Source organism: Balaenoptera acutorostrata, chromosome 10 (assembly GCF_949987535.1).
Source record: "Balaenoptera acutorostrata chromosome 10, mBalAcu1.1, whole genome shotgun sequence".
NCBI lineage: Eukaryota > Metazoa > Chordata > Mammalia > Artiodactyla > Balaenopteridae > Balaenoptera > Balaenoptera acutorostrata.
Window position 1 is genome coordinate 26,219,653 of NC_080073.1, and position 23,141 is coordinate 26,242,793.

Genomic DNA, 23,141 nt, shown 5'->3' on the forward strand with positions numbered 1-23,141 from the left:
CTTTCTCTCCCACCTTTGGGATTGCTTATTTTCTCAGTGACAGGATCTTCCTCGTGTTGGCCCCAGGAGGGCCAGTGGGGGAAGGACAAGAAAACGCTGCCCGCTTGTGTGTAGAGCAGGTAGCACAGTAACTGATTGGAAAGTAAGTGCTCAGTCACCAGCTGGTAATGCCGGCGGTGGTCGTGTATCCTTCCCGCGTGGCGCTGAGAGACGGGGCGCCGGTGTTCCTCCTACTGACGTTTCTGTTCGCCTCGCAGTGCGGAGGCCAGATCAACGGCGGGGACATTGCTGTGTTTGCGTCGCGCGCCGGCCACGGTGTCTGCTGGCACCCACCCTGCTTCATCTGCACTGTCTGCAACGAGCTCCTGGTGGATTTGATCTACTTTTACCAAGATGGGAAGATATACTGTGGCAGGCACCACGCCGAGTGCCTGAAGCCGCGCTGCGCAGCCTGCGACGAGGTCAGACTCCGCTCCGCTCCCTGGGTTACGCCATAGCCAGCACGTTGTCCTGTGGTTCCTGCATGGAAGAAAACCATAGGCCACTCCCCCCCCCACCCTCTTATATTAACCCTTTCAAAAATGAAGCCCCACCATCCCTCGTTGCTGGAATGTCCAGGACTGTGACCTGCTTTACTGAATGTGACAGTCTCATGGGCCGCTAGGTGGGAAGACAGTTTCTAGGGCTGAGGACATTCCCAGGGGCACTAGGTCAGTTCAGAACTCTAAAAAAAAAAAAAGGCTTTATGCAACTTGAGATTTCAGCCCAAGTCCCAGGAAGTAATCATCATCAGTAATAGTGTGTCATTTATCTTAAAATCTTGGGTTTCCGGAGATTCGATGGGACAGATTGGTTTGAGAAGGCAAGAAAATGGGTAGCATGATATGATTTTCCCACAATTTACAGAAGGTCTGATGAGGATTCAGGGGGCCGATGGCTACTCCGTCTGGATACCCCTGCCCCACACTCTAAGAGGTACTTGAATTTGCTTTTCCGAGTCAGAAAGCGGTCCGGACACAAGGTTCATACCTGGTGTTTTCTCCCAGCAGAAGCACACCTAGGTGTGATCTGGGAGCTGAAATAGAAAACCTGGTTTAGCTTAAAAGTTGGAGGCAGAAAGGAGAATGTTCTAAACCTGACCGATTTTATGGGACAAATTAGGGGAAAGATCTTGGACAGGGGGTTTCTTCCTGCATAAAGTAGGTTTTTGGTTCTTTCTGACCCTATAACCAGCAATGTGGGACCCTGAAAATAACACTCCTCTTTTTCATCCAGAGTCCACTATTACCATGGGCATTTCTTCCTTAAAAGCTGCCGATCAGAGACTCACTCTTCTAGGAGGAAGTCAATTGGCCTTATCTAACCTGGATTCTAATGCTACCAGTGATATTCAAAAGAGACCCTCTGGGCAGGTAGTTGGTCCAGTTCTAGTGATTCTGGGCAGTCCCTTTACCTGTCTGCCTCAGTTTCCACATCTGGAAATGGGTGCTCATGATACTTAATATTATCTAATGGCAAATAGAATAGGATGATTAAAGTGTTTTGAAATTTTTGCTTTTTGAGATCTTATTCATACAGCACAAGATTCACCCTTTTAACGTGTACAATTCAGTGGTTTTTAGTATATTCACAGACTTGGACAACCATCACTACTGCCTAATTCCACATCATTTTCATCATCGAAAAAGAAACACCAGATGCATTAGCAGTCACTCCCCTTTTCCCCTCCCTCTAGCCCCTGGCGACCACTAATCTAGTCTCTGTCCCCATGAATTTACATATTCCAGACATTTCATATAAGTCGATTAATGCAGCATATGACCTTTTGTGTCTGGCTTTGTTCACTTAGCACAGTGTTTTTGCGGTTAACCCGAGTTCCAGCACGTATCAGTGCTTTCCTTTTCATGGCTGAATAATAACCAGTTGTGTGTATATATCACATTTTGTCTAGCCATTTATTAATTGATAGACATTTACATTGTTTTCACTTTTTGACTATTATGCACAATGCTGCTATGAATATTGATATACAGGTTTTTGTGTGGACATATATTTTCTGTTCTCTCGAGTATATACCTAGGAGTGGAATTGATGGGTCGTATGGTAGTTCTATGTTTAACTTTTTGAGGGAATCTAAACTGTTGTCAAGAGGAGCTACACCATTTTACATTCCCACTATCAGTGAATGAAGATTCCAGTTTCTCACATTCTCCTCAATTCTTGTCTGTCTTTTTCATTATGGTCACCTTAGTTGGTATGAAGTGACATCATGTGGTGGTTTTGATTGGCTTTTCCTTAATGGCTTATAACGTTGAGCATTTTTTAAAATGTATTTATTGGCTATTTGCATATCTTCTTTTTGGGAGAAATGTCTAGTCAAATCTTTTGCCTATTTTTTCACTTGGGTGATTTTTCTTTTTATTGCGGCTTTGTAATGGTTGTTTATATATTCTGGATACTAGTCCCTTATCAGATATGTGAATTGCAAGTATTTTCTCCCATTCTGTAGTTGTATTTTCACTTTCTTGATGATGTCCTTTGAAGCATGAAAGTTTTTTATTTCAGTGAAATCCAACTTCTATTTTTTCTTTTGTTGTCTATGCTTTTAGTAGTCATAGCTAAGAAACCATTGCCTAATTGCCTGATCCAAGTTCATGAAAATTTACACCTCTGTTTTCTTCTAAACATTTTATAGTTTTTTTCCTCTTACATTTAGGTCTTTGATCCCTTTTGAGTTAATTTTTATATGTGGTGTGAGGTAGGGGTTCAAATTCATCCTTTTGCATGTGGCTATTCAGTGGTCCCAGACAGATTTGTTGAAGAGACTATTCTTTCTTCCATCGAATGTCCTTGTCACCCTTGTCAGTAATCAACTGGCCATAAATGCTTGAGCTTATTTCTGCCTTGATTACTGTAGTCTGCAGTAAGCTCTTAAATCTGTGCTTTGAAATTGTAAAAAACTCTGTCTTAGGGGTCAAAACACAAATGCTTCTGAGGGCTAGACAGTTATCGTAAATGAAGGTGACTCATTTTAAGGTAACAGTGAGTGGTGAAAAAAAATGACAAGCTACAGAACTCATCACTCATCTGAAAGCAGCAACCCCTCTTATTGTTGCCATGCAAGAATGTGTAGCACACATTGCCAAACATTGTATTTTCAAAAGAGAAACCAGGATTCCAGGTGTTTATATGACATTTCTCATTTTAAAAAAATATTGTATATAAGCCAGATTAAATCGATATGGCCAAAGTGCCCATGAGCTGTCAGTGTTTAGTCCTGCTTTATATTCTTTAGGGTAGAATGTTCTTTGTCTTTATACAACGTGGTTAAAGTAATCACCGGCCAGGCCAGAAACTGTGTAATTGTGCTTTAGGCAAATCCACACGTGGGAACTGATATAGATAGAGAATAAACATATACATATCGATTTTCTGTTTAATAATTGGTGGACAGGACCTATTTTCCTACCCTACCAGTTTGGGGCCCTCATAGCTTTCCTCCTTTCAAGTACATTCTCATGGCTGGCTCTTATCCACTGACCATTTGGCTTCTCCATCTCCAGATCATCTTTGCAGACGAATGCACAGAAGCTGAGGGGCGACACTGGCACATGAAACACTTCTGCTGCTTCGAATGCGAGACAGTGCTGGGTGGCCAGCGCTACATCATGAAGGAGGGAAGGCCCTACTGCTGCCACTGCTTCGAGTCCTTGTACGCAGAATACTGCGACACCTGTGCCCAGCACATAGGTGAGGCAACTCTTGGTGCTCACCTTGGTCCTACTCTGACTGGAACTGCTTTGTGTCTGGTATAGTTAGAATCCCTTTGGTCGCAAGTGATAGAAACCCAACTGATACTACCTTAAGTGACAAAGGAAATTTCTTGGCTCACAGTACCAGAAAAGCCAAGAAGGAAGTTGGTTTCAGGTAAGGATGGTTCAAGGATTCAAAGTCTGGTTCTTTTTTTTCCCCCTCTGTGTCTCAGCTCAGCTTGCTTTCTCTTGGCATCATTTGGAAGCAAGCTGCCTTCGCAAGGTGGCCAAGATGACCCCCCAGCTATACTTAGTCTTAGCACTGGTATTCTCTAAAAGGATGGGATCGTGTCTTTTCCAATATCCAAGTCAGGTCCTCCAAATAGGAATGCTGTAGCCCCTCATTTGGTCATCTGTTCCACCCTGGAAAGAAAAGAATAGGGAGTTCCCATTGGTCTGCCTGAATCATAGACCCACCCCCAAGGTATACAGTCCCACTACCAAAGGGAGGAGGAGAGGTCTCAGAGGAAAATATGAGGGGAAAATATAAACAGATGTCTTCCACAGCCTCCTTGGAAAACCTCGGGGGTCAGCAGAGGGAGGAAACAAAGCAGTCCTCTTGGTAGGAAGAGATAGTCAAGGAAACCAAATGGTTTCTGGCATGCATGTCTTTGAAAAAAATCAGCAAAAGCTGACCCAGCCAAAACCAAAGTGAGAGAACCTCAAATAGCTCGGAAGCTATAAACTCCCCGAAGAAGTGGCAGATCTGAGATGGTGAAAATCATTTTCCCTTTTCAAGTAACTGATTTGTTCAGCCCTTCAACGCTCTTCCCGATCATGCTGCATCTGTAGCTTCTTATTCAGCTTTCCTGTTCTGGCACCTTGAGAATGAGCTGCCCTTTAAAAAGAAGATAAAAAGTTGGCAGCGGGTGAATGTCTTTGAGATCAGCAGCCTGATCTTCCTGTGGCTTGTGCAATTCCAAGAAATCTGCTCGGAGGCTGCCAGCTTCTTACCTGTAGTTGGGAGATACAGAGATCATCAGTTTGAGAGCCTGTTGTGCCCCGCTTGGAGGCATCTGCTGTGTGCTTAGTGGTCCTTTGTCGTTGAGTCCATCCCGTGGACTCAGGCCCACTTCTGTGGAGTCCTTCTGCGCTGGAGTCCCTGCCAGGCCCAGGGTGGAGCCTTGCTGTGCCGACCTTGGTCCAGCAGCGTTCCCTTCTGGGGGCTGGGATGTTGCGAAAATGCATTTCTGATGCATTTCTCACAGGGTCAAAGAGGTTAAACAGACATACTTCCCTTTATTCTAAGCGCTAGAAAATGAGCTTGATTTGGACAGGTGGTGGGGCAGGTGAGGAAGGGCGAGGGGTGGGACTCGATCAGGGGAAATGGTGTGAGGTGCTGACCCAGCACTGCTCACTGTGGCTTCTGGGTCTGCAGCGAGGTGCCTGCTCAGCTGAGAGAGGCTGAGTATACAGACAACTTACCTGTGGCAACCATAACCCCTGCTTGTTAGTATTTCTATTTCTTCTGTCCCTTTCCATTGAGGCTTAAAAGCCTCTCCAGAAACTGCCACTTAGGATTTCTGCTCAGTAGCTTGGACGAGAGAAAATATGTCACCGCAGCATGTACACCTCAGAAGTTCCCTCTGTTTTCTTCTGTTTCTGTCTTCTTTTTAGCTTTGATTGGCATTGCCTTCTCCTTCCCTCTGAAAACCATAAAAAGCCATCAATGCTTTATCAGAAAAGGGGACCACTGTGGCCTGCAGTATTATCACTGCTGTGGTTAAAATGCTGTCACTGATTTTCCTTTTCCTAAATCCACTTTTCTGTACAGCATACTTTTCTTGCAACAGAGAAAGGGTATGCTCTGTATATCACACGTACCACAGTGTCTGGGTGCTTTGCTCTGACCGTATTATCCAAATATTCCCTATTTATACAGCCACTCAGTGCGGACCCTACAGCAGGAAGCCGTTGCCAGGGCAACGGTACTTTTGCCTGCTCACAGCAGAGTAAACAGTCCTATAAACATACCGAGGCTGTAGCAGCAGTAGACACATACACCCTCAGAGAAGTACTTAAAGGGCTTAGGGAGGGAATAAAAAAGGAACGCTTAGATGTGGAATGGCCGAGCCCTTTTCCAGATGTTTAGAGTTCAGGAGCAGTTCAGAGCACCATCTGACATCGTTGATGTTTATCAGGGACCACGTTTCACTGCCTGCTGGGCCGCTTTGGAACATGCCTCCCCCTCCACTCTCCCTACCGCGGCCCGGCCTTCTGTGAGGCCCCCGTCCCCAGAACTAGGCCCCTGCTGCCGCATCTGAGTATGTTTCCTCGCAGAAGCACAGAGAGGCAGCTGGTGGAGGAACAGCCCGTAGGAACTGGACTTGCTGCACGCCTCTGACAGGCAGTGGATAAGGCTGCAGCTGCTTGGGATGCTGGGCTGCGTTGGAGCTCACAGTGAGGACCCAGGGCAGCTGGGATGTCAGTGGAAGCTCTCTGGAGGAGAGGGAACAGGGGAGAGGGGAGGGAGGACCGAGCCAGCCTCAGAGTTCTTTCTTGGACAGCATCCAGGTAGCGGCCCTCAGAGCAGAGAGGGAGACAGGCATTGAGACCTAATAAAAACTCAAGAAGAGGGCTGGGAAGAGGTAGCAGAGCACTCACTGCATCTTAACTCAGTTAGTTCTCAAGTAACCCTCTGAAGTAAGTACTATTATTATCCCTGTTTTATTGTGGAGAAGACTCAGGCACAGAGACATGAAGCCACTTGCCTAGGGTCACACAGCCCAACAGCGGCCTAGCCAAGATTGGAACCAAGCTGACAGGCTTCAGCATGTTTACAACCAGCTGGCATGGCATGGAGCTGCGATTTGAACCTGCGTTTATCTGAGTCCTGATGCCTCACTCTTAACTACCAGGGAGTTCGGCCTGCCAGTGCTGCCTGCCCCTGCTTCCCCCGGCAGCCTGACGGAGGAGGAAATGTTTTTGGAGCCCCAGCTTTGGGCCTGCTGTCTCTAGCCCCTCCCCTGCCAGTTCTCACTCCTCTTGGGAATGCAGTGCTGAAAGGGAGTCGATTCAGTGTCCCTCTGATCTCGGAGTGACCCTTGTGTTTGCTCCTGTCCTGCTAAAAATCCCCTCTTGGTCCCTAGGGCCTGACTCCTGAATAAACAGAGACCCCTTAGTTCAGGGAGGAGCTCCTAGGAGGAGAATTTACCTTATGCTTCTCTCTCCCTGGGCTCCAGGGACAGAAAGGGAAGTGAGGGGTACCCAGGGAGGGCCCGGAGAGGCTGCTGTGCCGTTTGCCTTTTGTTCTTGCCCTTCTCCTCTCCCCTGCGTCTTGTTCACAGCCTCTCCGGACAGTTATCTAGAGGCTACTCTTGGAAAGTTCAGACTCAGGACTCTCAGCCACCAAAGGTGAAAGTTCACATTGGTACTGCCTTTCGGGAGAGACGTTGATCGCTAGACGTCAGGGTTCTTGCAGAGGTCCCTTCCCATCCCACAGTCATGCTGGGTCTGCATTTTTAGCAGGCTCTCCCTACGGGAGGTTGGGAGGCGGGACCCACAGCTCCCGGCTCCCATTCTGCCTGTTTAGCAACTGCTGTCAAAAGAGAGTCTCCCTGTGTCGCTCTCTTAGCAACAGTCCCAGGTGACTCTCCCTTTGGCCTGGTGCAGGTCACGTGCCCACCCTTGAACTAGTAACTGGGCTGGGAGATATGGTGTTTTTACTGGCCAGTGCTGGTGCAGGCGTGGCTTTAGCCCCCACCCAAAGCTCATGGCCCAAGGGTGGCAGGGAGATGGTGTCCCACAGGGAAGTTAAGTCCTGTAACCAGAAGAGGGCAGAAGAGACTCTGAGACACAAGAGGGGCTATGGGAGGTTCCCAGGAGCAGGTGTAACAATATTATGTAAACGAGATACAGCCCGGGCACGGGACAGAAGTTACGCAAAGGATATGCATGCTTATGGTGAGGTGATGTCTTTGACAGACTACATCCAGGTTTTTCCTTACCATGAGCTGAAGTCCACTTTTTTCCTTTCCACTAAACTGCTAAAGTAATTACCCTTTGGAATGCCAGACACTGGTGATGGAATTCAATTCATTCATCCATTCCACACATGAAGAGCCCCTATGATGTACCAGGCCATGTTCCTGGAGATACCCCAGAAACTTCATCGTACAACTTCACTTTTAGTAATTAACACATGCACATATGTAGTGGCTCAATGTCAAGCAGTGTTCATGCTGTGAAGAAAATACAGCAGGTAAGGGTGGAGAGTGGTGGAGGGTAGCTTTTAGGGTGGGCAGGAAGACTTCTCCATGGAGCTGCCATTTGAGCAGACCCCCTAAGTAGACTGAAAGAGATGATCATCGAGGTCATGGTTAGGAGCAAGACTTCCTGGGTATAGATCTCGTCTGTGATTCCTAACTCCTTTACACTAGGCAAGTTATTTAACCTCCTTTGCCTCTGTTTTCGCCTCTGAAAAATGGACATAATGTTAGAAACCTACCTCATACAGTTGAGAGGTTAAGTGAGTTTACATATACGCAAAAGCATTTAAAACAGTGCTTCTCATACTCTAGTATCATTATTGCTGTTTATCTGGAGGAATGTGCCCCAGGCAGAAGGATTCATGGACAGGCCATTTGGATTTAGTTTCTCTGCACTCAGAGCAAATGAGTTAAGAAGGACCTGACTGGGTAGAACAAGGGGGCTGTCATAGTAGGACATGACTACTGTTTACACGGGGGCCTGATTGTTGATTTATTGACATTTTATTCTGCTGCATCTGGAAGCCTGAGCCAAACCAGGGTGCTGTGTGTTTTACGTCGTAATGTAATACTCTGAGCAGCTCGTCAGCCTCTTCCATGTCTCTTCTTTTCCCAGGAATCGACCAAGGTCAAATGACCTACGACGGCCAACACTGGCACGCCACTGAGACCTGTTTCTGCTGTGCTCACTGCAAGAAGTCCCTCCTGGGGCGGCCATTCCTCCCCAAGCAAGGCCAGATCTTCTGCTCACGGGCCTGCAGTGCCGGGGAGGACCCCAATGGCTCTGACTCTTCTGATTCAGCCTTCCAGAACGCCCGGGCCAAGGAGTCCCGGCGCAGCGCCAAAATCGGCAAGAACAAGGGCAAGACAGAGGAGCCCATGCTGAACCAGCACAGCCAGCTGCAGGTGAGTTCCAACCGGCTGTCGGCTGACGTGGACCCCCTGTCGCTGCAGATGGACCTGCTCAGCCTGTCCAGCCAGACACCCAGCCTCAACCGGGACCCCATCTGGAGGAGCCGGGACGAGCCGTACCATTACGGGAACAAGATGGAGCAGAGCCAGTCGCAGAGCCCCTTGCAGCTCCTCAGCCAGTGCAACATCAGAACTTCCTACAGTCCGGGAGGGCAAGGGGCCGGGGCCCAGCCCGACATGTGGGCCAAGCACTTCAGCAACCCCAAAAGGAGCTCGTCGCTGGCCATGAAGGGGCACGGTGGCAGCTTCATCAAGGAATGCCGAGAAGACTACTACCCGGGGAGGCTGAGGTCCCAGGAGAGCTACAGTGATATGTCCAGCCAGAGCTTCAGCGAAAACCGAGGCAGCATCCAAGTCCCCAAATACGAGGAGGAGGAGGAGGAGGAAGGGGGCATGTCCACTCAGCAGTGTCGGACCCGTCATCCGATCAGTTCACTGAAGTATACCGAGGACATGACGCCCACAGAGCAGACCCCGCGGGGCTCCATGGAATCGCTGGCCCTGTCTAACACAACAGGTAAGTTCTGTTTACCTGGAACACAGCGAGCGGACTCTCGGGGTGACCTGATGCCAGTCCTCAAGATTTTCGCGTTGTGCCCGCCATGTGCTCTCATCCGCCGGGTCGTTGAGGCAGGTGAACCCAAGTGTCGATGGCTTCTGTCTTTGACTGGATTCCCTTTAAGCAGAGCCTGAGGCAGGGATTAGGGTGCCTGTGATGTGTTGAGGACATGCTCCCAAGGAAGGGGAGTGAGAGAAACAGGGTAGGGCGGGGAGAGGAGCCAAGTGAAGAATGATGTCTGGGCTGGAGTCTAGCTTCAGCCTGAGCCCACAGGGGGCTCTGGAGGATGAGTTGTACCATACGGTTGGTTCCTTCTTGGGACAAAGGGGCTGACGTTTTGCATCACCGTGTCAGTCATTGGCCCTGGGCTGCTGGAGAGTGACCTGGAGATAAGGATGTGGATGTGGGCATGGGGGCAAGACAGCTCCCGTCAGCCAAAGGCAACATTGAGGAGAAGGGGTGGCTGTGAGCTGGAGGGGGTACTCATGAAACGGGGTGCTGCCTGGGTCATCAAAGCATCCATGACAGCTTCCATGGCTGTTCTGAACCCCAGTATCTCATTAGGTAGCTGGTTTTAATGTGTAGATAAAGATGAAAGAAATGGGGATGGACAAGGAGAAGGCAGGCAGGCTGAGAAGGACAGAAGTGTTGGGAGAGACAGACAAACAGACACTCCATTGACTGTTCTGGCCAACCAAATTTTCCAGCTGTTTTCCGTACATGTGAAGACAATGTCATTGTCCTCTAAGATGGCACTACTCAGAGTGTAATCTGAGGATCGGGCTGTCCGCAGTGCACCCCGAGATACGTACTGAAGTTGAGAGTGTTTAGAAACTCTTAGAGCAGTCTGACATTGCTGTGACATCCAAGTTCACATCCAGTGGGCTCGTCTTATGGGTCCAGGTGCAGACCGCTCAGGGTGTTGCAGACCCACGGGCGAGTTGTCTGTGGCAAGTGCTGGGTATCAGTCCTGCTCGGGTGGGTCACATATGAGGCCGCCACAATGGACTGAAAATTAAAAAACTGGTCCTTCACTACAGATAGCTTGGGAAATGCTGCTCTAAGATGCACTAAGTGTCTCTGCCCCTTGTTGGCAGGACACCGAGGAGGGAGATGCACTTCTATCCCTTACAGTAGAGATTCCCAGAGTCTAATGTGTCTGTCTGGGTGGAGATTGTGACAACCTGATGCACATCAGCCCTGGATGGAGGGACGGCCACCACTCAGCTCCAGCTGGTGGTTGCCACTTGCAGGGATGTTTATTTATTCAACTAAGAGTGATAGAGCTCTTGCCACGTGCCAAACATTGTTCCAAGCACTTGATAAATATTCACTCACTTAATTAAATCATCACAACCCTTTGAAAGGCACTCTTAAAATTCTCACTTCAGAGTTGAAGAAACTGAGGCACAGAGAGGTTGAAGGACTTGCCCTAAGTCACCCAGCGTTTAAACAGGGATTTGAACTTCTGCATGTGACCCCAGAGCAGTGCTCTTAATCACACCAGGGTACCAACCTAACCTGAGCCCCATGCTGTCAAATCTTCCAGTTTTTCCAAAGAACTTAAAAATGTGGATATTTTTTAAATGTGAAACCTATTGGAACTCTCTGCTGGACAAGCAAAACGTGTCTCTGAGTTGTAGGATATCTATGCGGTGGGGTTTTAATTTTCATCCCCTCCGATGCTTTCACAGCTGGGTTCTCTTTTGTCCTGGAGGACAGATAGCAGATATCCTTACCCCCATGTTTCAGATGACAAAAATGAGGCCTTGGTGACTAAGCACTTTGCCTGCTGTCATAGAAGTGAGCACTTAGTGCAGAGTGACGACCACCTGGCTTCCAGCCCAGTTTGTGCTATTCTCGGAAGATTTATACGCTATAATTATTTAAGAGGCCAGGAGATAAATGTGTAGCTCAGACTCTGAAGCAGAGTTTCTCAAAGCTAGACCACCTGCCTGAGAATCATTGGCTGCTTGATTGAAACATGGACTCCAGGGCCTCCTCCCCAGGCCCGGTGTATCAGACCCAATAGAGGCGGGGCCCAGGAACCTGCATTTTTACCAGCTCCCTACTGGTGCTGATGCGACCACTGTCTGAGAGCAGTTGTTCCTGGGTTTGTCTGTTCTGATTTTATTGTCCTCACGCTGTAACTTGGGAGGAGATCTAGGGCTTGGAGAGTGTTGGAAAGGCTACACGGGTACGTTTGAAGAACACGCAGTCTCCGATCCTAAGGAAGAGGCCGGGTTGTTTATCCTTGAGATTTTCTACAGATCCTTGGGCAAAGCAACAAATGCCCCCTCTGTCACTGAGATTTTTGGAAAGCAGCCCTGAACCATGTCTGATAGAGCTGAGAAAAGTTGCTCAGATCAGCACTGTCTGATACGGTAGCCACAAGCCACATGTGACTATTGAAATTTGAGTTAATTGAAATGAAAGAAAATGAAAATTTTTAGGCCCTCAGCTGCACGAGCCACATTTCAAGTGGTCACTAGCCATGAACTGAATTTTAAATTTCTTTTCATTTTAATCCTTTTCACTTTCAGTAGCCACGTGTAGCTAAGCTAGAGGCTACCCTATGGACAGCACAGATGAAGGAAGTGAGCTGTTAGGACGGGCACAATTTCAACCCCATTATTAGTCTCTTTGGAAGTTCTCTCATGAGCTCTGGTTTTTCAAATTCTAACCTAATGGTTTGGAGTACCAATTCTGGAGTTACACTCCCTAGGTTCACATCCAGCCCTCATCATGTAGGAGCTGTGTGGCCTTGAGCAAGTTGCTTAAATTCCGTAAGGTTCAGTGTCCTCATCTATGGAATCTGGTGAATGATAGTACTTCCTTTGTAGGGTTTTTGTAGAAGGAAATGATAATACACTTAAACTCGTGAATATAGTCTTTGACACACATGACCCTCTCTAATGGTTACCTGCTACTTTTTATTATTATTATTTCTCTCTCATCCCAAACATACTGGTGCATGGTGTTGGCCTCTAGGAATGTTTTGGAGTCTGGTACCTCCCAGCATCCAGCAGCTGTGCAGGGTCGCATTTTTAGGTTTGAAATTGCTCCCGTGGGTCCTCTTTTTCCTAACCAGTCTGAGAAGAGCATGAAAAATGGGACTAAAGAAAGCCATTTTGTGCCCCTGTGTTTCCGTGGATCTGTCAGACGCATCAGTGTGGAAGGGAGATCGTAGCTAATGTTCGTAGCAGTGCTTCATTGTTCATCACTGGAGCACACCCTAAATAGCCTTTCACATCCTATGCCGGACACATATCACCAAGGACGTGGTATTGACTAGGCTTGGTAATCGGTCCTTTTGCTGCTGACCCTCACTGTTGCACTCAAATTTTGCTAGAAAATTCAGTAGTCTTTTGAGAAGGCAGTGTTCTGAACTATCTGTGTATCTTCAAACCGTAGAATCCCAGTCTGTGAGTGGAGGTACGTGTCACAGAAGTCTTAGTCAAAACACCTTGATTCTGCAGCAAAAGCTAGATTTCAGAATAATGGATTTTTCCCCCTCTTTTATGGCCAGTAACTTGTTATTAACTAAGTCTGCAGTGTGTAATCTGGCACGAAGCATGATCTTTTCTGTGGGCAGCATTTTTCCTTAGAACAGATCCTAGAAAAACAGGTAGCCCCAGTGGCTGGCCAGCCTCAGATCTGTCCTTTGACACCTCCGGTTTGGTTTAGAAGTGGGAGTGTACTGTCCCTCCCTCCTCCTTGGCAAACACAGTCCATCCATTCTGCTCGCACAGAGTGCATCAGGCGGGCACGGTCACCATTTGCATCCCCACCACGTGGAGTCTTGCAGAAGCTCTTTAACCCTGCCATTGCCTAAACATGCCTCTAAAGCCGCTTGCAACCCGGGTGATCATAGTATTAGAAATAGGAATAACAAAATCAACAGCAACTAACATTGCCAGGGGTTTATCATGTACTAGGTACAGTTCTAAGCACTTTGCAGGAACTAACTCACAACATCCCTGCGAGGTAGATACAGTTATTTCCATTAAGTGAGACACAGAGAGGCTAAGTAGCCCAAGGCCACACAGCTTGGAACTGGAGGAGCAGGATTCAAATTCGGGCATCCTAGCTCCAGAGCCTGTGCCCTTGACCACTGTGTCATGGCAGAAGTGGATGATGGTGATGTTGATGGTCAGTGGTGATGATCGTAATAGACCACTGACTATGATGTGACATGGTAAAGGCTTCATCTACAACAACTCTTCAAATCTTCGTGACAGTTCTGTGAGATAAGTCTGATGATTATACCCATTTTACAGTTGAGTACACTAAAGTTCATAGGTGTCATGACCTCCCTACAGTCACCACTGATGGCCAGGACCTGAACCCGGGTGTGATAGTCTGCAAAGTCCTTGCTCTTAACCTCCCTGATCTGCGTCCTCACAGGAAGGGTCGTCTTCACAGTCAGGAGATTGGCACGGCGACTCTTCGCTGAAGGGACAAGGATTCCTTTCCCTGTTGCAGCCAGTTTGTTGATACGTCTGTGAGGCTCAGGCAGGGCTAGAGGGAAGCTCTCAAATGAGAGCTGAACAGCAGAGGCAAAGGTGGCTGTCCGAGGTGACGTGCCTGGGTCAGACGCAGGAAAGACAAAGGAGACTAGTGCAGACCATCTGGAGGTTGGCATCTGGGCAGGAGGCACTGATGGGGAGGAGACCGCGGCTGTAGTGCAGGTTGGGGTCTGGGTTCAGGTCACACTGGGGCAGGTGAATAGAGCTGGAATTGAGACTGGTTGCCTCAGGCAGAGGCCACACCAGAGGACAGCTGGAGACTGTCAGCTGGTCCCCAAAAAAGGGCCCTGTGGACAGCAGTGAGGCTGCGAATAGGGCTATTTCTTGAGGATCAACCAGATTCTATAAGGAGTGGTTGGGTCAGAGAGAACTGGGACCTGTAGGAAGGAACTGCAGATGTGGATGGGAGTGAGGGAAAGGGAAATGTGGTTTCTGTTCATTCATTCATTCATTCATTCAGCCCGCAAATGTGACTTGAGCGCCTACCTCTGTGAGTTACAGCGGAATGAAGGAGAGCATGGGCTGTAGACCAGTTGGCCAGTTGGAAATTGGACTTTGTGGTTCAATACCTATGTTACCCTGTAGGCGGAACTGGCTTATCTCTTCTGTGCTGCACCGTCCTCATCTTTTTTTTTTTTTGGCCGTGCTGCGCAGCTTGCGGGATCGCAGTTCCCCAACCAGCGATTGAACCCCAGGCCACAGCAGTGAAAGTGCCAAATCCTAAGCACTAGACCACCAGGGAACTCCCTCCCTGTCCTCATCTTTAAAATGGAATGCCAACAGTGCCTTGTAGAGTTGTTATGGGAATTAAATGAGTTAATTCCTACAAAGAATTTAGGACAATGCCTGACACCCTCTAAGTTACTGTTAGAGATTATTCTTAGTAGGTGCCATGGCCTGTTCAAGGTGCCGGGGGTGCAGGGCTGAGCCAAAGTGGACGTGGGCCTTCCCCTCCTGCACATCACAGTCTAATGGAGTTTAATACATAGTAGCCATCTAATTGTACCATATAAATTTGCATCAGTGGTAAATGTGGGGCTAGGAGGGTATACAACGAGGGCTATAGCTAAGTTAGGGAGGTCAGAGAGGGCATCCGGAAAAAGTGATGCTTAAGGGGTAAAGGGGAAGGAGCATTCCGGGTAGCAGGAACAGCATGTGCAGCGGTCCTGTGGTAGGAGTGTATGGCAAGTATAAAGAGCTGAAAGAAGGCCCTGTGGCTGGGTGAAGCACAGAGAGTAGTAAGGCTGGCAAAGAAGGCACAGGGGGATGGTGCAGAACCATTTCAGATATTTTAAGGGTTTGGGCCTTTCCACTAAGGACAATGGAAAGCCCTTGAAGTTTCAGGCCAACAGAGAGGGGAAGGGACATGATCAGATTTGCATTTTGAAAAGATGGCTCCGGCTGCTGTGTGGGGAATTGACTGGAGGAGGGCAAGTGCTGATACAGTGAGACCCATTAGGAGGCCATCCAGGACCGTGCAGCCAGGAGAGGAGGTGAAGGTGGCAGCCCCCCAGGTGTAGACAGAGCAAAGACTGAAATAAGAGGATGCAAGTGATGGTGACCTAGGAGAGGACATTGGCAGAGCTTTCAGTGCCCTGGGGGAACGGTCTCAGGAGACAGAAGAGGATCGATTTGAAAGCATAAAAATGGATCAAAGTTTGCCAGCTCTGTGATTTTTGACCCAGGCCAGCATCAGCAGAAAGTACACGTGTCACTGGCCTGGATATGCAGACACACAGTAGGAGCAGAGAGGCTTCCTGCTGTCGTTGATCAGTGTTGCACTGTTGTGGCATGTCCACGCCCTTATTATTTTTTTTTAATTGAAGTGTAGTTGATTTACAATATTACATTAGTTCAGGTGTACAACATAGTGATTCAGTATTTTTCTAAACGATGCCCCATTTAAAGTTATTATACAAAATAATGGCTGTATTTCCCTATGCTGTACTACACACCCTTTTTGCTTACCTGCTTTATACATAGTATGTGTCAACGCCTTTAACATGCATCACCTACCTACCTTGACAAGGGAAGCTTGGTTGCGTAATACCGGGGCGTATTGATTGCTAGGGGGTAATGGGGTAATTTTTCAGCATTTCTGGCCAACAGGCAAAGGAGGAGAAAACATCAGTGTGAGGCTCTGAAGTAACAACTGGAACAGCCCACTTTACCAAGAATGTCTGCGATGTTTTTAAATCCTTGTAATGCGAAACATTTTTGTATTTAATTTGAGGCAGGAACGTTTCTCCCGTTCTTCTGCATAACTTAGATATCCATCCTCTAACCCGATTTCTCTATTAAAATTGTTGGGTAAAACCTCCTAACCAGCTGGCACCCATTACTTGAGGGCTTCCCCTCAGACGTGCTCATAAATCACACGGCCCAGATCTTCCCGATCATTTCCTCCCCTGGGGAAGATGTGCAGCCCGGTCTGGAATTACAGATTTGAAAACCCAGAACTCACCTTGAATTCTGTCAGTTGGCCCCAGAGCCAGCCCAGGATCTACTTGGGAAATGCATAGGGATTGTCTTTGTTCACTGGAATTAGAGAACTCTTCTGTTTGCAAGCACCAGAATCCCAACTCGAAAGGGTGTAAAGAATAAGGTTTTGTTTTTAATCAAGTAACTACAAAGTTCCCAGATTTTTGTTCCAGGTACAGCTGGATCCATGTGCACAAATGATGTCATCAGGACTCAGCCTCTTTCCTCTCTCAGTTCTTGTTTCCTCCACACTGGCTTTATTCTCAGGCAGCTCTTCCCAGGGGCAGCAAGCAGAGCTCTCAGGAGCTCTAGGCTAACGTCCGTTAACATCAGGTCAAGGGGAATGGGAACTGATCTGTTTTAATAGTGTCACTGAAAGTCCCAGAATTGAGTCCCATTTGCCTAACTTGGGCCACCCTCGGGGCGGGGGTGGTGGTGGAATGAATGCTCTTTGGCCAAGCCCGAGTCACATGTCTATCCCAGGAACTAGGCAATGGGGTCAAGGTCATCAGAGCTGTAGGGATTGAGAATGGAGATGGGGAGCTTCTCCAAGGGAAATCAAAGTAGCCTTTTCAAAGGAAGAGGGATTGTGCTGCAAGAAGGTAAAAGCCACAGGTGTCTACTTCTGGACCACAAGTATCCCACCCATCTGGGGCTGGGCACACCCTACCCCCACCCCTTGATCTGGTTCCTTCCTCCAAAAGCGCCACCATTTAAACTTGACATCAAACGTCCATTACGTATGTCAGCCATGTTTTTGTGGAGACACAGCTCTGCTCTTTGGGGCATGTCCCTGTGGTGACTTTAATGTGGAGGTTCCAGATGGTTTTTTGAGGGACGGGTTGGATGGTACCCTCTCGCTCCGTGCTCAGGATGTGATTCAGGAATGCTTTCTGACTGGTCTCATGGGGTGACCGCGTCTGTGCTTCTCGAGGAAGCCATGTCCTCTTGTTGGCATTTCTGAGCTCTGAACCAGGCTCACAGACCAGGGACCAGATGAAAACCAGCAGAGTGAATGTCATAGGACAGTCTTTTTGTTCCCTAGTTCTTTCTGAGTCAGTGTTTTGGTGTGTGGGGAAACAGAGGACATTGTCAGAGCCAGGGGTCTCAGACAGATGGGGAGCAGTGGACAGATGGGACAGAGCCCAGCCCACGGTGGCTGGTGCCCCCCTGCTCCCTGTCGTGGTCTCGCTGACATTTTCTGGGTCCAGAGAAACTTTTCCAGTGTCCTGGTTGTTTTTTTTTTATAAATTTATTTGTTTGTTTATTTATGGCTGCATTGGGTCTTCATTGCTGCCCGCGGGCTTTCTCTAGTTGCGGCGAGCGGGGGCTACTCTTCGTTGTGGTGTGCAGGCTTCTCATTGTGGTGCCTTCTCTTGTTGTGGAGCACGGGCTCTGGGCACGTGGGCTTCAGTAGTTGTGGCACACGGGCTCAGTAGTTGTGGCTCGCGGGCTCTAGAGCGCAGGCTCAGTAGTTGTGGCACACGGGGCTTAGTTGCTCTGCAGCATGTGGGATCTTCCCGGACCAGGGCTCGAACCCGTGTCCCCTGCTTTGGCAGGCGGATTCTTAACCGCTGTGCCACCAGGGAAGTCCCCAGTGTCCTGGTTTTTAATAACCATTCAGGAGGCTTATTTATAACCTCCTTGGGCGTAAGCAGTCAGCTATGCCGAGAGTAAGGAACCGTGGTTGCTGACAGGAGAGAAAAGATGGCTGATTTTATTCATTTTATTACTGAAAATGCAACGCTGGAAAAATGGGTCTAGGGTGGAGGCCAGGGGGTGATGGGCTTTTCAGACTGGTACAGGATTTTACAGAGTGGATTTTTAAAGAATGAGCATACATTACTCTTGGAACCTTTGAATTTGGGAATCTCACCTGGGCAATGAGCTAGCTCTTGTCCCCTTGAAAAATGGCTTTGAAATGCAGATCTTTAGGATTTATTTTTTTAAATATTGACAGGAAAATGTAAAAGAGAAAAATTGAGAAAAATGATAGAAATAGGGAAAAAAATATCCCAGTGCCTACCACTTGACTAGTGCTAATATTTTGGTAAATTTTCCAGTTTTTCCCTGTATACCGGTATATCATTTTCTTCTGAGTTGTAGGCATACTGAATATTTTGTGTCCTGAATTTCTTCATTTGCATTCTATTATCAGCTTATGTTCAGAGCTTTTGTAAACCATCATTTTTGATGACTGCATTAATATTCAGTAGAATGACTGTTGCTGCGTCTCTGGAATTGGACACTTAGGCAGTTTCCAAACTGATTTTTATTCAAATCTTGATTTCCTTTGATTTCCATCAACAAAACGTACTTTTTTGACCTTCCCTTTTCTTATCAACATAAACCTAAATATTTTGGCTCAGTGGCTCACCAGATCCTTGACCTTCTCAGCTTGGCCACTTGGGAAAGCATTTTAGCATCTCCTCCACAGAGTTTTCTGGTGGCAGCATGAGGTCTATCAGCAATACTGTGCCGACCATCACCTGTCTTAACCCTCTTCAACCCATACATGAAGTGTGTCCCAGAGCACTGGAAAATTAAGGTGATTGAAACCCCACTTGCTAGTATGAGCCATAGGGAGCCAGCTTTTAGGAACATATTTCTCCATGTAAAGTCAACCATCCACTCCATCAATTACAGTCATCCAGGGACCACCTACATTATATTCCTTTGGGATGCTTGCCAATAACGCAAATTCTTGGGCCCCACCGCAGACTCACAAACAGAATCTCTCAGGGCTCAACCCTGGACTCAGGGTTTTCTAACACGTGCTCCCGGAGGACTCTCAGGCCCACTAAGTTTGAGGAAGGACCACTGAGCTAGAGATACCTAGATTCCTCACCTCATCACCTGAGTGATCAACCGTACTTACCATCTCGTCTATGGCTGGAACGTTCATCTATCCTACAGTGCCCTTTTGCATCTCCTCTTAGCCCTGAGTCCAGCCTCCTGTGTAGACAAAAGAAAAAGTAGATCATGCTTGTTCTGAAAAGCTCTGAAGATGTCCCTGATAACAAATCGCTCTTGGTCCAGTAAGTAGCATTCTAATGAGTTAAGAGCACATGGTCTAAAACATATGGGTGGGATATTCCTTAATTACATAGTATGGATTAAATAGGAAAGAAGGTAGTACTTGCCAAGTGGTTTTGTTATTTTCACTGGATACAGCAGAAAAAGTGGACAATAAAACACTCTTCAAATAGGGCCAGCTTCAGTTCTAAGTCAATGTGAAAATGAAAAGGCCGTGAAACCAAAGTTTCATAAGAATAACTTTCACCAGCCCTCCAGTTTTTTACCAGCATCGTCTTGAGAGCACCCAGGTAGCTGTCTGTGTGCGTGTATGTGTGTGTGTGTTTTTTCTGAGCTCTGTTCTGCTAGGCAGCTCCTCCAGCCTGCCCTTCCCAAATCAAAACCAGACCGTGACATGTTTCTGCAAGGCAGCTGTCACAAATCAGGCTGAGCAAACAGGCGGGGCACCGTCTAGAAGATAAAGTCTCTGTGTCCCAACACAAAATTACTAAAAAAAAAAACCTAGTGTTTTCTTTGGTACAAAAACTTTTAACAGCTTAAAAACGTCATGCTGAATTACCCATCCACTTAGCTGAAGATTTAGGGCATATTTCTTCCTTTTTTTTTTTTTTTTTTCCTCTGTTCTGGAAAATCATGTTTCTCAACTCTCAGCTACCCAGGGTTTTGGCGTTCCAGTTTGCAGACCATCCAGCCCCCGTCTTCTCCTTTCTCTGTTTTGTTCCCCATGTACAAGGAGTGGAGGCAAAAACGAGCTCATTTTGCTCCTTGCACAGAGGAGTAGAAACTGTCCTTCTGTGCATTTCCATTCTCTGGACCTTTCCTTGGAGCAGATCCTTGACTCTCAGCTGTGCCGGGTCTGAGGGATGCTTGTTTCTTGGGCTCAACCGTCCTGCCCAGTCACATCTGCGTCCCTGAGAGTGTTCAGTCCAAGGACACCTGTGGGGACGTACTTTCGATTCTGACATTGTGAGAGCATCCACAGCAAGGATTCTATAACTTCCCAGCAGCAAGCAGTCTGGACCTCGCCAGGGTTTCTCATCCCGGCTGGAGCAGACTTCCGATGGCCGCCTTTCAAAACAGAGTTGCTGATTTAAAAGGGCAGAAAAGTCCGTTCCAGGCTTTACATGTGTCTTTTCCTTGGGAGCAGATTGAGCTCAGAGCTGAAAGGGCAGTGAGAGGAGGAGAGAACAGCCTAGAATAACTCGTCCTTTTTATTTCTTTCGGTACTGGGTCCTGGGTGAAAAGATCAGGGGGAAATCCCGTTGCCTGAGATGCACATTCAGGTACAGACACTGCCCCAGGGTGAGCGTGATGGGCCGGATGAGTGACTCTCAGTAGGGGCGGGTGGAGGCAGGGAGGGTGGGGATTTTGCCACCCAGGGGACATTTGGCAGTGTTTGGAGACATTTTGGGTTGTCACAGCTTGGGGTGCAGGGTGCCCCTGGCTTCTAGTGGGTAGAGGTCCGGGAAGGCACTGCGAAACATCTTCCACTGCATAGAACAGCGCCTTCCCTCCTGGCACAGAATTATCCCGCCTCATGAGCCAGTGGTGCCCGAGTTGAGAAAGCCTGGTCTAGACACAGGGAATTCGATTAGAAAGCATCAGCCCCCATCAAAGCCACTGAGAACCACATCTGAGGAGGTCGCGATGTCACATGAAGGGGTGGGTCTGCCTGGCCTGGCATTTCAGAAACCCTCTCTGCAGCTGAAAGAACCCTTTTCTGCTTCTTGGTCTGACCCCAGCCACAGCGCACAGTGAGTCTTACGGTGTAAGGATCAAACCAGCCTGGTTGAAATTCCATCACCACTCTAGCTGTGTGACTTCGGACAAGTGGCTTAAATCTCTCAGTCCCTCAAATTTCTGCCACACGGGGCTGTCATGGAACAGGAGGTAATATGCAGAAAGCACTTAACTGCATGCCCGGCACTTGGCAAACTCAATATTTGAGGGTTATTATTACTCTTATTATTAGGTGCCCCAGCGCGCTGACCTCCTGTCTCTTTCCTTTTAATTCTGTCTCAGCCCGTTGCTCATTTGCCAGGGGGAAGGGGGATTGAATGGAACTCAGACCAAACAGAGATGGAAGGAGAGGGCCAGGATCAATAGAGGAGCCTGAGGTCTGGTGGTTCTGCAGATGTCACAGGCCCAGACCATGCTGACGCCCACAGCTGGGGAGCTTTATGGCTTGGATTTTCAGGAATGTTTGCAACTGGAAAGATGAGCCCCTTTCTCCCTGAGTCTCAATTTCCCACCTTGTCTGAGCTGAAAGAGGCTACCAGAATCTGTGGCCTAATTATGCCCGCATAACACCTATTAGCGCTAACATAACACCTATTAGCACTGAGGGAGCCCGGCCTCCCCATGTAAGGAAGCCAGGATGTCACCTCCCAGACCACAGCCTCTCCTCTGCTGATCCCCTCCCTCCAGTGTCAATTAACTTCTCAGACAATTCCCATTTGCCACAGCTTAGAGGAGTTAATTTGTTCTTGGAATCTGTGGATGAGAAACAGGCCCAGTTCTGGGCCATGAGCTAGGAAGACAGTGGGGGGGTGTCCAACAATGGAAATTTTCCACTGAGATCATTATCAGTCTCAGAGACAGGCCTGGCTGTTATCTGCAGATCTGTTTCAAGTTCAGGCCCCTCGGCAGGGAGAGGAATTCCAGCCTGGCCTGAGGTGCTCATAAAGGTCTCCCGAAAGCAAACCAGATCTCACCATTTTTTTTTTTTTTGAATTGAAGTACAGTTGATTTACAGTGTTGTGTTCATTTCTGCTGTACAGCAGAGTGATTCAGTTATACATATATATATTCTTTTTCATATTCTTTTCCATTGTGGTTTATCACAGGATATTAAATATAGTTCCCAGATCTCACCATTCTTGAGTCAACCGTGGATGAGTGGGCTTTCTGTCACCTGAGCATTGTCCTTTGTGGCTCTTCCTGCTCAGGATGAGGGCAGTCCGGGAAGCAGATAGCTTCCTCTGTCTTCTTCTGCCCTCTGAAGCTGTTTATTTTGGGGACTTTGTAGTCAGGGCATGTGGGCGGCACACCTTTATCTGGCAATATTGGATGGAACACAGCAGATTGGAGGACATTTTTATTCTAGCTCTTCTCTGAGCCCCAGGACTGCTGCAAAAGGAGAATTGTAAGCATTCTTAGTGGGTTTTCAGAAGTGCCATCCCCCCTTCCCCCGTCTTCCAGCAGCTGAACCCAAAGCCCTCCTGGGAGCATTGAGATGTAAATATCATTCACTTGCAACCCAGCCCCTAATATTGTGAACCGCAGTGGCAAAAACTGCATAAGATGCCCCATCATCCTTTATGGTATCCCCCCAAAATACATCTCTAAGGTGCTGGGTTTCTAGAGTTGCCATTTTATTTATTTATTTATTTAAAAAATGTATATATTTTTTACAGTTGCCATTTAAAAGGGAGCCATGCTCGTGTGTCTCCCTCACCCACTCACAATCCCAACAATCCTGTTTCATCTATCTTCTATACCAGAGTTTGATACAAGATTTTTTTTTTTTTGAAACAAAAAGAAT

At 47.7% G+C, this 23,141-nt stretch overlaps 1 protein-coding gene across 4 annotated transcripts in view; it reads left to right on the plus strand.

The window, feature by feature from the left end:
* The window catches only part of PRICKLE2 (prickle planar cell polarity protein 2), a 339,195-nt gene that overhangs the window by 281,730 nt on the left and 34,324 nt on the right, over positions 1–23,141 (plus strand). For all 4 annotated transcript variants that reach the window (XM_007192394.3, XM_007192396.3, XM_007192395.3 and 1 more), the window contains 3 exons: positions 258–461; positions 3,564–3,750; positions 8,637–9,509. In XM_007192394.3, coding sequence (XP_007192456.1) covers positions 258–461; positions 3,564–3,750; positions 8,637–9,509 — 1,264 coding nt within the window. The remainder of the gene's footprint in view (positions 1–257; positions 462–3,563; positions 3,751–8,636; positions 9,510–23,141) is intronic.